We start from the raw sequence: 14,271 nt of genomic DNA on the forward strand, positions 1-14,271 counted from the left end.
GGCCAATTTCAACCAACTAATTTAGGTCCTTCAAATGCTGTGAAGATAAGAAGCCACGTAGAAAAGAGAGACCATATAGATTTCTAAATGTCAGGAAAGGCTGCAGAACTCATGCTTTATTAGACACTATGTATATACACTGACATCTCAGCTGGAGGAACCCTTCGAGTGAAGCTATCAATCAATCACCTGTGAGGATCCTTGTCCAACAGGATACTTCTCAGGGGGATGGCTTTACACTTATGTGGGGACCTCATCTAAATTCACTTCAAAACCACTGCCCCTGGTCTCACACACAGAAACTGAGGAGTATGTGTGACTGGTCTACCTCAGCTAACCATGCTTCATAACTTATTTATGCGTGAGCAGCTTTAAGACATAGAGGATCATGAAACTGTGGTTTGAAGTCACATAGTGTCATTGATTTTTAATGTTTTCAGGTTTGATCTCAGAAATTGTTTTCCAAATGCATGTGGTGATGGATTTTTTGCAACTCATTATTTCTGTTACAAAACTTACTTGGGGTGCATTTATACCATGTACGGTGTTTTTAAGAGACTACAGTATATTAATCGGGAGGCACTTCAAGATGGGATTGACATAAGGAATACTGGGTAGAACCAGTTTCTGGACTATTATGTGGAAAAAGGAAAAACGATTCCTTGTGTTTTTTCAGCCGTTTACTGTTTATTTTAGAAATTCTACAGGAATATAAAACTATCAACAGAATAGTTCATTGAAGCACCTGGTATAAATGTCTTGTTAATGGTGCCATAAATATTATAGGAAAGCATTGTACGGAGAGGTGACCCCCAGTGCCATTCGGAGCACTACAGCAGCAGCAGGACTGTAAAATATTAAAAAAAAATGGAGCAGAAGGTAAAGAAACTCTCAAGGTAAAATTAATCTGTGAACACCTGAAATAATAAGTGTTTACACTACGCTGCTTTGGCCTCTGTGTCTAATTATCAAAGAAAAGTACAGATGATACATCTTAACTAATTTATGCACTTGCATGTTTTAGGACATCTTCATTGGCTACGTGATTGCCTTAGAGAAGATGCCTACTTTAGAGTGCTCAGGTAAAATAGAACCTTCAAACTTTTATCTTGCCAATGTTTTCACCTTGGCAGGGTTAGGCAGTAGCTCCTTGTTGTTGTCTAGATTATTACTTTTCACCTCATCCAGTCAAAGCTGCAGCAGATGCACAAAACAATAAAGCAGTTACTTTATTTAGTTTGTTTTGCAGGACTAAATGTTGTATCCAGCTCAGTCAGTGGGAAGACTAAGTGACCTCAGCAGGCTGAAATGAAGGAATGAGTTAAGGCTAACAGTTTTGCCTTTTATTTTAGCCCTATCTTCAATTCAATTCAGGTAAACACCCTAAATTCCAGAGTTTCTGTCCATTGAACCAGACTACAAGGGTCATGTGTGATGGCAGTCAATGGTAGCAGTTTGCTTTTCAGTTTAAAATGCAATAAGTAGAAATCTGTTATTGAAAGCCTTGCAGATTCTTTTCCATGTGCCCAGTACAAATCTTCATGTATTTCCATTTAGGAGAAATCTAAATAGGAATTGAATAGATTTCTACTGGCACACTCTGATGATATTCAAGGAGTAGGTGTAGCAAGCTGTGGGAACTAAGAAATTAAGAAAAATATTGCAGTGCTGTCAAGAGTAGGTGTAGACATTTTGTACCTGCTAAACTAAAATGATGGGCCTAACATTTAAAATAATATGCTGATGTAACACTCAAGCAGAGCAGTGATTTAGGCAGACAATGATCTTTCCTCTGCTATCCAGTTTCCCTAATACTAGAAGGAAGCTAAATGCTTTGCAATGCAAAGAGAGTGGCAAATAAAAGGATGGTGTGAAGGTGTGATTCATCTGAAAAAATGCTTCACTTAAGCAACCCCAGGAGGCAGGATATAGATCCCCTGTTTAATTCACCCCACCTGCTCCTGGCTTCTCTGTGCCAGCGCAGTAGCCCCAGCGCAGGCTGCTCGGGGCTCTCCCTGTTCGGCAGGTTGTGCCTCCGCTGTCTGTGCCCCTCAGCGGAGGCTGGCCTGGAGAAGAAAACACGGGGGCAATGCTTCCATTGTTATTGTTGCTGTCTGCTGGGATTACTCTTAAATTAGGGAGCAGAACAGCTGCCAGCTGGCTCTCAAGTCTCTGGATAATAGAGATGGCATTAAGCCATCTGCGCTTGGAGTCAGCGTGCGTGCTGTGACGGCAGGGCAGCCTGGCTGGAGTGGGAGCGCGGAGGGGACGTCTCGCCCATACAGCTCCTGCAGGACAGGAGGGCGGTTTAAAACCTCGGTCTCGTGTTCCCTGAAGAGGAAGGACTAGGAGTTTGGTGAAACGTTCATTTTTTTAATCAAGCATCTGACAGATCAAATGAATCACGAAGCTTGATGGTATAAAGAAAAAAAAAGTACTACGTGAATGCAAGGGAGGACCAAAGCAGAAGCAGGTGCAAGTGTGAAAAGCCAGGCTTTGCAGTAACATGTTTCTAACATAGTGGAAAACTGGGCATTTGGAGCAGCTCAAGAGCAGATCCGCAGCCACCTTGAGAAGGCGCTATTCACGTTAATTAGGGCTGAGTCCTATCCGTGTGACTCCCACTGGTTCCTTAGGGGTTCCAGCTCAAGTCAATGTCACTGGAGATGTGCAAGGGCTGCAGGCACGGGCTCTTCATGCCACTAGCAGCCACATTTGGGGACTTATTAAGACTAGGATTTGCTGAACAGACTGTACTGCAAAATCATTCTAATTAGCATCTAAAACTCTTGGAAAGCTGCCACAGATCCCAGCGAGCTGTCGACACCACCGGGGAAAAAAAAATAAAAAAAAAATAAAAGGGCCTTAGAGAGGGTGGCTGCCTGAGGCAGGCCGGGGCGTAGCTTGTCCTTTGCAGCAGTGTTGGCGTGGTTTTATTTTTGACTTTCTGTTAACGTCGCAGCCAAACGCGGAGGCAGCAGCCTTCGCGGGACCGCGGGGGCCGAGCGGTCCCCGCCTCACAGAGGCGCCGAGGGGCGGGGCCGCCATGACGCGGCCGGCAACGGCCGTTGCGGGGGGCGGGAGATTTGAACGGCGGCGCCGCCGGGCACCATGAGGCGGCAGCGGCACGGGGCGGCGCGGGCGGAGCCGGTGAGGATTGGGGCGGGCGGGAGGGACCGAGCTGGGGCTGAGCTGGGTCTTGTCCGGACCGGCCGGTCCCCCGGAGGCCCGTCCCGGTGCCCGGCCGGTTCCCGGTTGGCGTCTGGAGGTCGCAGCCCGTGCCCTGGGGAAGGCAGAGGCTGTTCCTCGGGCAGCTCCTGCTACGGGGCCGCGCGTCTCGCACCTTTTCGTCACCTGCTCCGCCCTGCCGGGGGAGAGGGGAGGCTGCGAGGGCAGCTGCAGGCAGCGTACGGCAGAGCAGTGCTGGGTCACTCCTCCCAGCCCAGGTGGTGCGCTCGTATTGTTAGAAAGAAGCGGCGGGGGAAAGCTGAGCAATGTTTTTTGGTGGATGTGGAGAACTTCATATTCTCTGAATCGGGCTGCGAAGTCATGCCTTCGGATGGGGTTGGAGTGGCACAGCTGTTGAAGCTATGGCCCAGCAGCCACTTACTGCTGGCCCCGAACATTTCACATGAGCCTGGCTGAGATGGGGCTCAGGCAAAATCCATCGTGTAGCTCCCAGAGTTGCCGTGCTGATGCATACAGGTGCCCCAAACGGGAGGGTTCCTTTGCTCACCACAGCTATGTATCTGGTGTTGGATCTGGAGAGGAGCCACGCTCCGTGCTGGGTCAGTGCAGGAGCACATTCCCTGGGAAATGTCAGGGGCAGGTACTATCTCCCTCTTCTGGGATGAATTTCGGCTTTATAACAGCTGATGTATTAGCTTAGGCTCGAAGAACGTGTAATTTTTTCTTAGGGGCAGTTGTGGGTCTTGCTTAGCTTTTCTGAGTTGTGTAAAATTTGACTTGGAATGAAAGAAGACTGGTGAAAGCTATTTGCTTACTGTTCTGGGATGAGAGCTGAGAACAAGGGTGGATATGGGTGCAGGGGAGGCAGAGGTGTTGGCTCACCGCTCTATCGTGCGCTGCCTGTGGTTGGAACTTCGGGAAGCAAATCTCAGAGGGGAAAATGAGTGGTTTGTTGGCGCTGTTCTGGGTCTCCATGCGTCGGCTGTGGGGAATACCAGTGGAGCTTCTAGCAAAACCCTGCAGTGTTAGCTCTGGGAGGCGTTTGCCACCAGACAGCCTACTGGTGCCAGAGGACATCCGTCATGGTTTTCTGTGCGCGTCCCAAGCATTTCTCTCGGGCCTGAGCTGGAGAGCTCTTCATTTTGGAGAGTCCTCTATTCTTCTGTGACATCCTCCTTTATGGTGGTGACTAGTCATTGTTCTGTTCTCACTGTGTGACTTAATTGTCTTAAACACTGACAAATTCAGTAGAACTTAGGTTTGTCCTACTTTGCCTGATCACACAAGCCTGGGATCTTTACGATCTCAGGGGAAAAACAAAAACAAACACTTCATATGTTGCCTGAGGAAAATGGGAAACTGGGTTTGTGTACGTGGGCTTAGTGACTTGCTGGCTTTTGATGTGGGGTAGAAGAAGCTTCTGTGTGGCACTGGGCCCTATTTTTGACAAGAATGAGACGCTATCTGTAACAGAAGAGCTGGGAAATAAAACAAGAGCCTTAACCTGCAAAAAGATTCTGAAGTGGCTGGAAGTGCAGAGCATTACAGCTTGAGCTGCACTGTGCTGAATGTGGCTTACGGACTGGAGCTGCTTTTTCTTTAGGGGTAGCAAGTGGAGGTGGTTTGGAAGGAGAAATGCTCTGTGAGCAGATGGAGGAGCAGCTGAAACATTAAATATCTTTAGATGATGGCATCAGGCCTTCAGAAATAATAAAACCCACTCCTGCAATGATAGGAGGGAATGGGTGCTGACTGTGCAGTGAGTTTCCACCTGCCTCTTGTGACTGCTATAAAGGGTCACTTTCTCGTGTCAAAGGCAGCTACAGACAGAGTGAGTCCGCAGGCAAGAAGAAAACCGTCTGCCTTGCCCCATTCGTGGGCTCTGGTGTTCTCTGGTACTTGAATTGTGGGGAAATTAGTTCCCTTCTGTTTTGAGGCTCAAAGGAGTTGCCGGTACTTTTCTACCAGCTGAAATACTGAACTTGTAAATTCAGTTTATTGTACTGGTTTCAGGCAATTGCTTATAGATCCATCCCCAGAGCACTTGTTTTGACTTCAGACGTACTATACAAATGAAAACTGACAGTGCTTACAATTCCAGAGGTTGCTGGGCACTCTTCCTCAGTGTTGAAAAAGCCTCAACACTGATTTGCAATGTGTTTGCAATGCAACCTAGTGATGTAGTGATAGCGTGCTGGTTTGTACCTGTCAGAAATACTGGGGTTGGTCAGGGATGGCCACGTAATGAGGAAATGATTATCACGGTCATCTGTGGCATCTAGCACACCTTTGGGAGACAGCGAGCAGTCTGTGATCCTTCACCTTAATTATCTTCTGGCTCGGTGTGGATAGACCTGTTTGAAATGGCAAGTGAGGAATAATGCAATTTAGAAATACCCCATTTCGCTGAGAATAAATAGAAAAAAGTTGACTTTTCCATAAGGTTTAACAATACATTAAAAATATATTTCCTTCAGAAAAACCCTGATGCAGAATTCTAGTGACTGACAGGCAAGTTTGTCTTATTTCATACTTTAGAATGAAAAAATCAGTGGTTGTGTGACTGTGCAATGAGGCAAGGCATGGTTCTTCTGTAATGTTGAAGTTACCACAGCTATCTGACTTCTGGTTCATGGCCTGAAGTAATCAGGTATTGAGATAGCCTCCTGGTTTCACTTCTGGTTGACATACAATTCAGGGAACACCTATAAGTAAAAAATCATGTTTTTCAACCCTTTTCAAGATGGCCAAAGACGTAAGAAGATTGAATTTCAGATTTAAAGTATTTCAGATATTGTCCTGAGGTTAGAGACTATTTAACTAGGGATCACTATAAAAAGTGGGCTGTTATTTTACAAGCTTTGTTCAGTTAGGACTCACAACAACCATATTAGAGGACCATATTCTATTATCTTGTGAATGACACATTGAGGCACATTCATTTTTAGTAAATTTCAGATGCTATGGTGAGTTACTTTTAGCACCTGGTTTGGAATTTGCATGCATAATATGTATAACAAATCTGTTACCTCCTTTGTTTGACAGTACTCTTGTCTATGTCTGAAGAGAGAATAATCATTTTACATTTAGTAACAATTTTAATGGCTGCATATAATTAAGCCTAGGGCTTTCTATCCCAGCTGTATAATAAATAGAGCTCCTTAAAATTCAGAGTAATGTCAGTTGGATTTTTATTTAGTTTTTTTTTTTTTTGCGCATCTAGGAATATGATATCCAAGAGAAGATTAACTTTGAAATCCGCATGCGAGAAGGCATCTGTAAACTACTTGCAGTGAGCACGCAGAAAGACCAACTTTTGCAAGCGGTTAAAAACCTTATGGTTTGCAATGCTCGTATACTTGCATACCAAGCAGAGCTACAGAACCAACCTGGAGAGCCAGTCTCACGTGGAACTGAGGGACGGTGAGTAAAAGCTCTAATTCTAATGGAGCATTATGAAGCGGCCTTTTGTGTGTGTGGATTGTTAGGCAGCCTGTCTAGGAAACTGGATTTAAACCCTTCCTTCTGTCTTCCCCCATGCATACATTCTTTACTGTTGCTTTAAATCATTACTTTATAAGATCAGTCCAATATCATCGTTTTTATTTTAGAAAACTAAATACAGATCATGTTTTTTTGGATAGATTTTATCATTGAAATTGAACAGAGGTTCAGCATGTGAATATTGGGTAACATAATAGACATTTTCTTGATTACCTTTAGCAGACAAAAAAAAAAGTGTCTAACCTAGCCTGAGGGAACAAAACAAAATTATCCAAGTCAAAATACATGAATTTCTACTTTTCTGTCTTTCTACTGTTGCTAAGGTCTCTTTAATGATGGAATCATCATGGTTAATTGGTACCCTCTGCTGGTCACTTTGTTAACTACATCAAAGTGATGGAGTACAACTTCATCAATATGAAGAAAAGGCAGTTTAATTAATGATGTTTTTACGTTATATTTCTTGAATGAGCTAAAGTATACATGATTTATTTGAATAACTTTATTTTTTGCCTAATGGAATAGATTTTGGATGCGATGTTAAGAATTGCAGTGCAGACATGTTATTAATGAAATACTGTATTGCAATTAAGCATAGAAACTCTTCAAGTATATGTGCTTAGCTCCAGTGAGTTGTATCTGTAGGAATAATCCTGCTATTGTTTGCTTTCAGAAATGTAGTTCTACAGAAGAAATTTATTGAAGGAGAGAACTGTATTTTCTGACTACATCAACAGTTATTGTGAAAGATGCTTTTTGAAAACTAGCACTTGTAACTTGTGGTATTGTGTAATTATTGCAGTTGTATTGCTTTTTTCCTATGAAGTGATGATCTTTATAGTGATTCATCTTTTATATTTTTAATAATGGAATAATATCAAATACACATTTACACAACTCAGTCCTTGATGCCAGTGACCACAGGACAGTGATGGCACATGTCAGGAACAGGGCAGAGATACTTGGAGATGTATCTGAACAGCTGCATTGTTTTCTTAAAGTCATGGTCAGCTGTGTTGTTCACTTGACTGGTCTCAGCTTAAAGCTCTGTGTTAAGGGGTCCTTTGAATTGTCACAAAGGTCATTTGGAAAGAGATTCATGCCCTAGGGTAATTTATCTACCATTTAGATCTTACCTTTGATTGTTAATAGTGTGTTTACAGTTCTTTTTTGTATATGGTGGATAGTGGAATTTTGTTAAAGCTTAATCCAGGTAAGATGATGATGGCTGAGAATAAATTCTAGAAGTGACTTGGGTTTTCAAATGAAGTTTATTCTTATTTCTTGTTACATGTGTCTGCAGTCTGTGAGTTCTGAAGATAATCCAACTGCCTATAGAAGTCAAGATATTGATAGTGATTAGGAAGTTTCATTTTACCCTATTTAGTTAGGTGTTGGGAGCAGTGGCAGATATAGCGAGTAACAAAAATTCTTCTCTATAGATTTTTTTGATGCAATTTAAGGTTCAGCTTGAGGTTTACACTCTAGCTACTTAGTAAACTGTCTGCTTCACAATATTAACAAAACACCTTATTGTAATTGGTCTCTGTTAATAGAGGATGAGACACTTCTCTGTAACCAAGAATAGAATCATAGAATATCCCGAGTTGGAAGGGACCCATAAGGATCATCTAGTCCAACTCCTGGCACTGCACAGGTCTACCCAAAAGTTTAGGCCATGTGCCTAAGTGCACAGTCCAATCGCTTCTTAAATTCAGACAGGCTTGGTGCAGTGACTACTTCACTGGGGAGCCTGTTCCAGTGTGCAACCACCCTCTCGGTGAAGAACCTTTTCCTGATGTCCAGCCTAAACTTCCCCTGCCTCAGCCTAACACCGTTCCCATGGGTCCTATCACTGGTGATAACGGAGAATACGTCACCTGCCCCTCCACTCCCCCTCACGAGGAAGTTGTAGACCATGATGAGGTCCCCCCTCAGCCTCCTCTCCTCCAGGCTGAACAGGCCCAGTGACCTCAGCTGCTCCTCATACGTCTTCCCCTCTAGGCCCTTCACCATCTTCGTCGCCTTCCTCTGGACGCTCTCCAACAGTTTCATGTCCTTTTGTACTGTGGTGCCCAGAACTGCACACAGTACCTGAGGTGAGGCTGCACCAGCGCAGAGCAGAGGGACAATCACTTCCCTCGACCGACTAGCGATGCACGTGCTTGATGCACCCCAGGATACGGTTAGCCCTCCTCGCTGCCAGGGCACACTGCTGGCTCATATTCAACTTGCTGTCAACCACAACCCCCAGATCCCTCTCTGCGGGGCTGCTCTCCAGCATCTTGTCGCCCAGTCTGTACGTATAGCCAGGGTTGCCCCGTCCCAGGTGCAGGACCCAGCACTTGCTTTTGTTAAACTTCATGTGGTTGGTGATCGCCCAGCTCTCCAATCTGTCCAGATCTCTCTGCAAGGCCTTTCCACCCTCATCTGAGTCCACAACTCCTCCAATTTTGGTGTCATCGGCAACTTTGCTCAGAACACCTTCTAGTCCTACATCCAAATCATTTATAAAAACATTGAAGAGGACTGGCCCTAAAATAGAGCCTTGAGGGACCCCACTAGCGACCATCCGCCAGCCAGATGTGGCCCCATTTACAACACTTTGAGGCCTGCCCGTCAGCCAATTGCTCACCCATCGTACAATGTCTTTGTTTAGCTGTATGCTGGACATTTTGTCGAGTAGGATCCTATGGGAAACCGTGTCAAAAGCTTTGCTGAAGTCCAAAAAGATCACATCAGCTGGTTTCCCTTGATCGACTAGATGGGTGATCTTATCATAAAAAGAAATCAAATTTGTTAGGCAGGACCTACCCCTCATGAACCCATGTTGGCTGGGACCAATGACTGCATTGTCCCCCAGGTGCGCTTCAATAACTTCAAGGATCATCTTCTCCATAATTTTACCAGGCACTGACGTGAGACTGACAGGCCTGTAATTGCTAGGGTCTTCTTTCTTGCCCTTCTTGAAAATTGGCACAACATTTGCCAGCTTCCAGTCCAATGGGACCTCTCCAGATTCCCAAGATTATTGAAAAATAATTGAGAGAGGTCCCGCGATGATGTCAGCCAGCTCTGTAAGCACCCTGGGATGAATCCCATCCGGACCCATAGAATCGATGAATTAAGTTGTTCATTCATGTGTACAGAAGGAGTAAAGTTGATAATGTATTTGATTCTGTTGGAGCTGGAAAAGACAGGAAAGATGAATCTACTTTTCTTTTAATACTCAGGTTAAATAAGCTTTGGAGTAAGATCTTCTAGGGAATTAAGAAAATTGATGGTGTACCTTCCTTCCATATTATCCTCAAGAATCTAAAGACTTGTATCTTAAAGCAGAGAGACCGAATTTGACTTTAAAGAAAAGACTTTGAAATAAGCTATAATATGGATCCCCTGATGTTTTTTAAATGCTTAAAGGGTTGAGTTACAGAAACCTAAATGTGCAGATCGGAGACCTCATATTTTTTTCCTTCTTTTTGGCAGGTCATCAGGCACTGGGACAAAAGACCGGGTGGCATGCAGAGCAAAAGTTGCTATATCAGGTAAGTGGCTGGGTTGTCAACTTAACCGTAGCAGCCAATTGGCAGGGCAGTAGCTTGTAATACAAAATTATACAAACAAGATATTTTTCAAGTGCTTTTGTGGTTCAGGGATATAAATCCTCTTGTGCTTCAAGGTGATTTGTACTTTTAAGTCACACACTTGGTTTTAAAGATCCCACCTAGCATTTACATTTTCCTTTCAGGGACTTTCACAGTGGGAAGTGCTTTTTTTCTGTCTGTCACTGAACACTGAATACCTTTCAAAACTAAGTAAGTGTATATGTACTCAATGTGCTGAAAACATCCTCTTCCTCCTCCCCCTCCCAACAAGCTTTTGATATGATCTAACAAACTGCAGGCGGAATTGTAACTAGTATGCAGATATAAATGTTCTTTAGATAGTGCAGGTAACTACTAGAGCAAAGGTATAGTGGTATGGCTTCAATGCAAATTAGCAACAAGTATATTTACTAGTGATTTCCAGTAGGCTGATAAACAGTTTCCTTGCCTCGTCTCAAATTTCATCACTATGAATATATCACTTTATCTGTGCTATGTTCAGCATGCCTGTAGTTGCTTATTATGGCTGCTCTGCTAGCTTTTCTAACAGATCTGTTAGTGCTCCCTGAGCTGCTGTACTGAAAAAATAATGTAGAAGGGATCTCTGCTTAAACTGTTTAAGTTCATTCTGCATATTTTGACATGTCTCTAAGAAAGGTAACTTCTACTGGAAGAAGAGTGGTGATCACATGGTACAGTAATGTTTTCTGCCAGCACAGCTGTTTGCAGGATGTATATCTGTCTTTCCTCCTTATGGTAGTTGGATGAAAGCATCTGTTTGCCTGTCTGTGCTATGGTTGTACCTGTCATTGGATTTATAGAGTTATCTGCTGTAAAGATCATATATACTTCTGTTATCTTCAGAACGTCAGAATTGCATAAGGGTTTTTTAGTTTAAAAAAAAAATCAAGTTGTGTAGGGTGTAAAATACTAAGCTAGTTTTGATGGGACAAGAGGATATGAGGGTGAAATATTACCACCGATGTGCAATCTTTTAACAATTTTGTTGTGTTACTGCTATAGTGGTTCTCAAACTGGAGGTTACGATCCTCAGAAATGTGGCGTAGATCATGGAGAAGAGGTATCAACTACTTCATTCTGAACTCAAGCCTGTGCGTGCTGGGATGCTGCCATGCCTCTTCAGATGTCAGGGAGCCTGGCCAGGTCCCACTTACAGCAGGAAAGCTTAACTGTCCTCTGCTTAGAGATTTATGCCTTGTAGAGATCATCTGTTAACTCCTTATTTTCCACTGTGTGTGTCTGAGAAGCAGAGAACTGTTACATGGGAAGTAATTATGTATACTTAACGAGGGCAGGAGCCTCTCTGTGAGATTCCTGATTGGGAATCCTGGCATGATGCTGATACATGTTCCACACACACACACACCCCGCCCCCTCTGTTCTTCCTTGCATCGTCCTGTGACCCATCATCCTGTGCCCATTTAGCATGCCAGATCAGGCCCTGTCTGCTTCCACAGCTGCAGTATGTTCACATCTGTGATGTCCCATTATACATCATTCCCTATCTTTCCCATTCCTTGTGTAGAAAATTGAGCATGCTACATTTCTTCTCTCTTGTATGCTGACCCTCAGTGGATTTGCAGCTGGGGTTGCTCTGCATGTTTGGAAGGCAGACATGCATATGCATGCGCCTGCCTTGCTGAGAAGGCAGTTGTGAATACAAGCAGCAGGAATCAGGAGATACGAGGACTGAATTGGCTGGGAGAGGTTGGAGATGAAGGGTCAATGGGAAACTACGTAATATGAAAGGGCATGTAATTTAAGAATTGAGGATACAGAATGGATTTTTTAGGGGAAACTAATCCATCTACTTATAAATATATTAGTGTAACGTGATTGGTATGCATCAGAAGCTTAGATAATTTAAAAAAAAAAGTGTGATCACGTGGCCAACACTGAAAGTTCAGGAACAGCTTTTTAAGGGTACTGAGGAATGCACTCCTACAGAAAGCAACTGTATGTCAGATACTGAGTGGGGAGTGCATTCCTTAATACATAAATTTTCATAGTCCTTTTATTCCCCACACTTGTGTAAATTATGTAATTTGTGTCTTACCAATCAATTATTTTGTCAAAAGACAACACATTAAATGTTGATCAAAAAGCATAATCATAATTTAGTTATTCTGTGAAGTTCTAATAAATGTCAGAAGGAATCATTAGCGTAAAACCTGATAAACTGTAGTGCTTGAATGTATCAAATCTGAATCCACATGGATTTATAGCTAATTGTAACTGAAATTAAGATGTGTGAAAATAGATCTTTGTTTTTGATAAATGGCAGCTTTTTCAATCCACGGGTGAGTTGAAAACTGATTTTCAAGTAACATGTTAAACTTGTTCATGCAATTGACAATTTATATCCTGATGATTTTCTGACTAAGGTGTAAATTTTTCAGCTAGTGTGCTATTGAAAGTGACATACAAAACCAATCTTTAATCAATTACTGTAACTGTTAACAAGAAATATCAAGCACATTAAAATTGTCATTCAAGCCATGCTATGGATAAAGATGCTAAAAGGCTTTTATTATATTTCTTTATTTTCACATATTTATACAAATTTACGACCTTTGCCTTTTAGGGAAGAAGTGTTCTGTGCTTTGTTTCTAATAGAAATATTTATATATATATGTAGAGTTTGAGAGACTTCTGCAACTGTTTTAAGGAACCTATTTTTATCTGTTTCCTTACTCTAAAAATAATTGAAGGCTTTAAAAAGTGCTTACTATGCAAATACATCTTTAGAAATGAAAGGCAGTTTCAGAAAAGGGTGATGCTTTGATTTTTAGGAAGTTGTGGTGGTCTAAAGCTGTATACTGATAGTTCACTGTGAAAGTTCATTAGATTTCATGAACACTTTTAAAATTAGATGACTTAGCAAGTTTCAAAATGGAAATGTCATCTTTAATGAGATGTCCCATAGTAACATAATCAAAATTAGCTTAAATTAATATTTTTCCTTTAATTTAACTTCTGAAACAGTGACTATGTTTATGTAGCTTTACTTAAATCAATGAGAAGTTGAATGTGTAATTCCCTGTGGGAATACATGACAAATAATCTGTTGGAAAAACAGCATTACTGTTTGGCATCCTAGCATACCGTATGTGGATTTTTCCATTATCCTCATATGAACAGTGGAGTCAGCAATGCTCCTGCATAACAATATCGAAGATTTTTATCAAAAGACAGCTGAGGTATTGCTGTTCACTGCTGCCATCCTGTGTCACTTAATATATTGCATATACTTCTAAACAACATCATGTTGTACTTAAGAAACCAACTTTGGATTAGTTGAGCCCCCACTGCATTTAGCTTGTAAGAAGGGACGAGTGAGAAAGTTTGGAAATAAACTTGTGCCCTCAAAACTAGAGAAAAATATAACTCAGTGCTGTATTGGATTGGGTAGATAAACTATAAAGCTTGTCGAAGAAGATACTTTCTTAATATTAAAATGACAGGCATGATTTAAAATGATGTTTCTGTAATTGCCTCTCTGCTGTGGTCCTGGTATAGAAGGATATTTTCTATTAAAAAAAAGTTTCTATAGTCTTTTTATACCAACTAAGACAATTCTAACTGGATATGTGATTACAAGTGGTATTTTCTCTGTGGTTAGCAAAACAAGACTTAAATGCTTGCAATATCAGTATCCCGATTTTTCCATTAAACCTGGAAGTTTTTCTTCTTGCAGTTGGAGGAGTGGTTTCCAGCACCAGGCAAGCAGAGTTTCAGTTTACATCTTTGCATAATAATGGACTAAAATACCTCTCAAAACTATGTTACACAGCAACTCTGAAATGTTATTTAGGGTACTTTCAAATAAGGTTTAAAATAGTCTTTATGCTAGCATAATTTATGAAAGAAAATGTCACTTCAGATTGAACTAATCTATTTTTGTTGATAATAAAATTGAAATAGTTCTACTGTTCATTGGGTAAAAGGTCCT

The 14,271-nt window shown here is 42.0% G+C and overlaps 1 protein-coding gene across 35 annotated transcripts in view; it reads left to right on the forward strand.

The window, feature by feature from the left end:
* The window catches only part of RTKN2 (rhotekin 2), a 200,009-nt gene that overhangs the window by 159,488 nt on the left and 26,250 nt on the right, over positions 1-14,271 (forward strand). For 29 of the 35 annotated variants that reach the window (XM_067001134.1, XM_067001126.1, XM_067001118.1 and 26 more), the window contains 2 exons: positions 6,413-6,612; positions 10,180-10,238. In XM_067001134.1, coding sequence (XP_066857235.1) covers positions 6,413-6,612; positions 10,180-10,238 — 259 coding nt within the window. Of the gene's footprint in view, positions 1-3,043; positions 3,151-3,190; positions 3,447-6,412; positions 6,613-10,179; positions 10,239-10,441; positions 10,509-14,271 lie in introns of those variants that run through there. The other 6 variants (XM_048069626.2, XM_048069625.2, XM_067001139.1 and 3 more) reach the window with 5 other exon arrangements.

The sequence above is a fragment of the Anser cygnoides genome, chromosome 7 (assembly GCF_040182565.1).
Source record: "Anser cygnoides isolate HZ-2024a breed goose chromosome 7, Taihu_goose_T2T_genome, whole genome shotgun sequence".
NCBI classification, from domain to species: domain Eukaryota; kingdom Metazoa; phylum Chordata; class Aves; order Anseriformes; family Anatidae; genus Anser; species Anser cygnoides.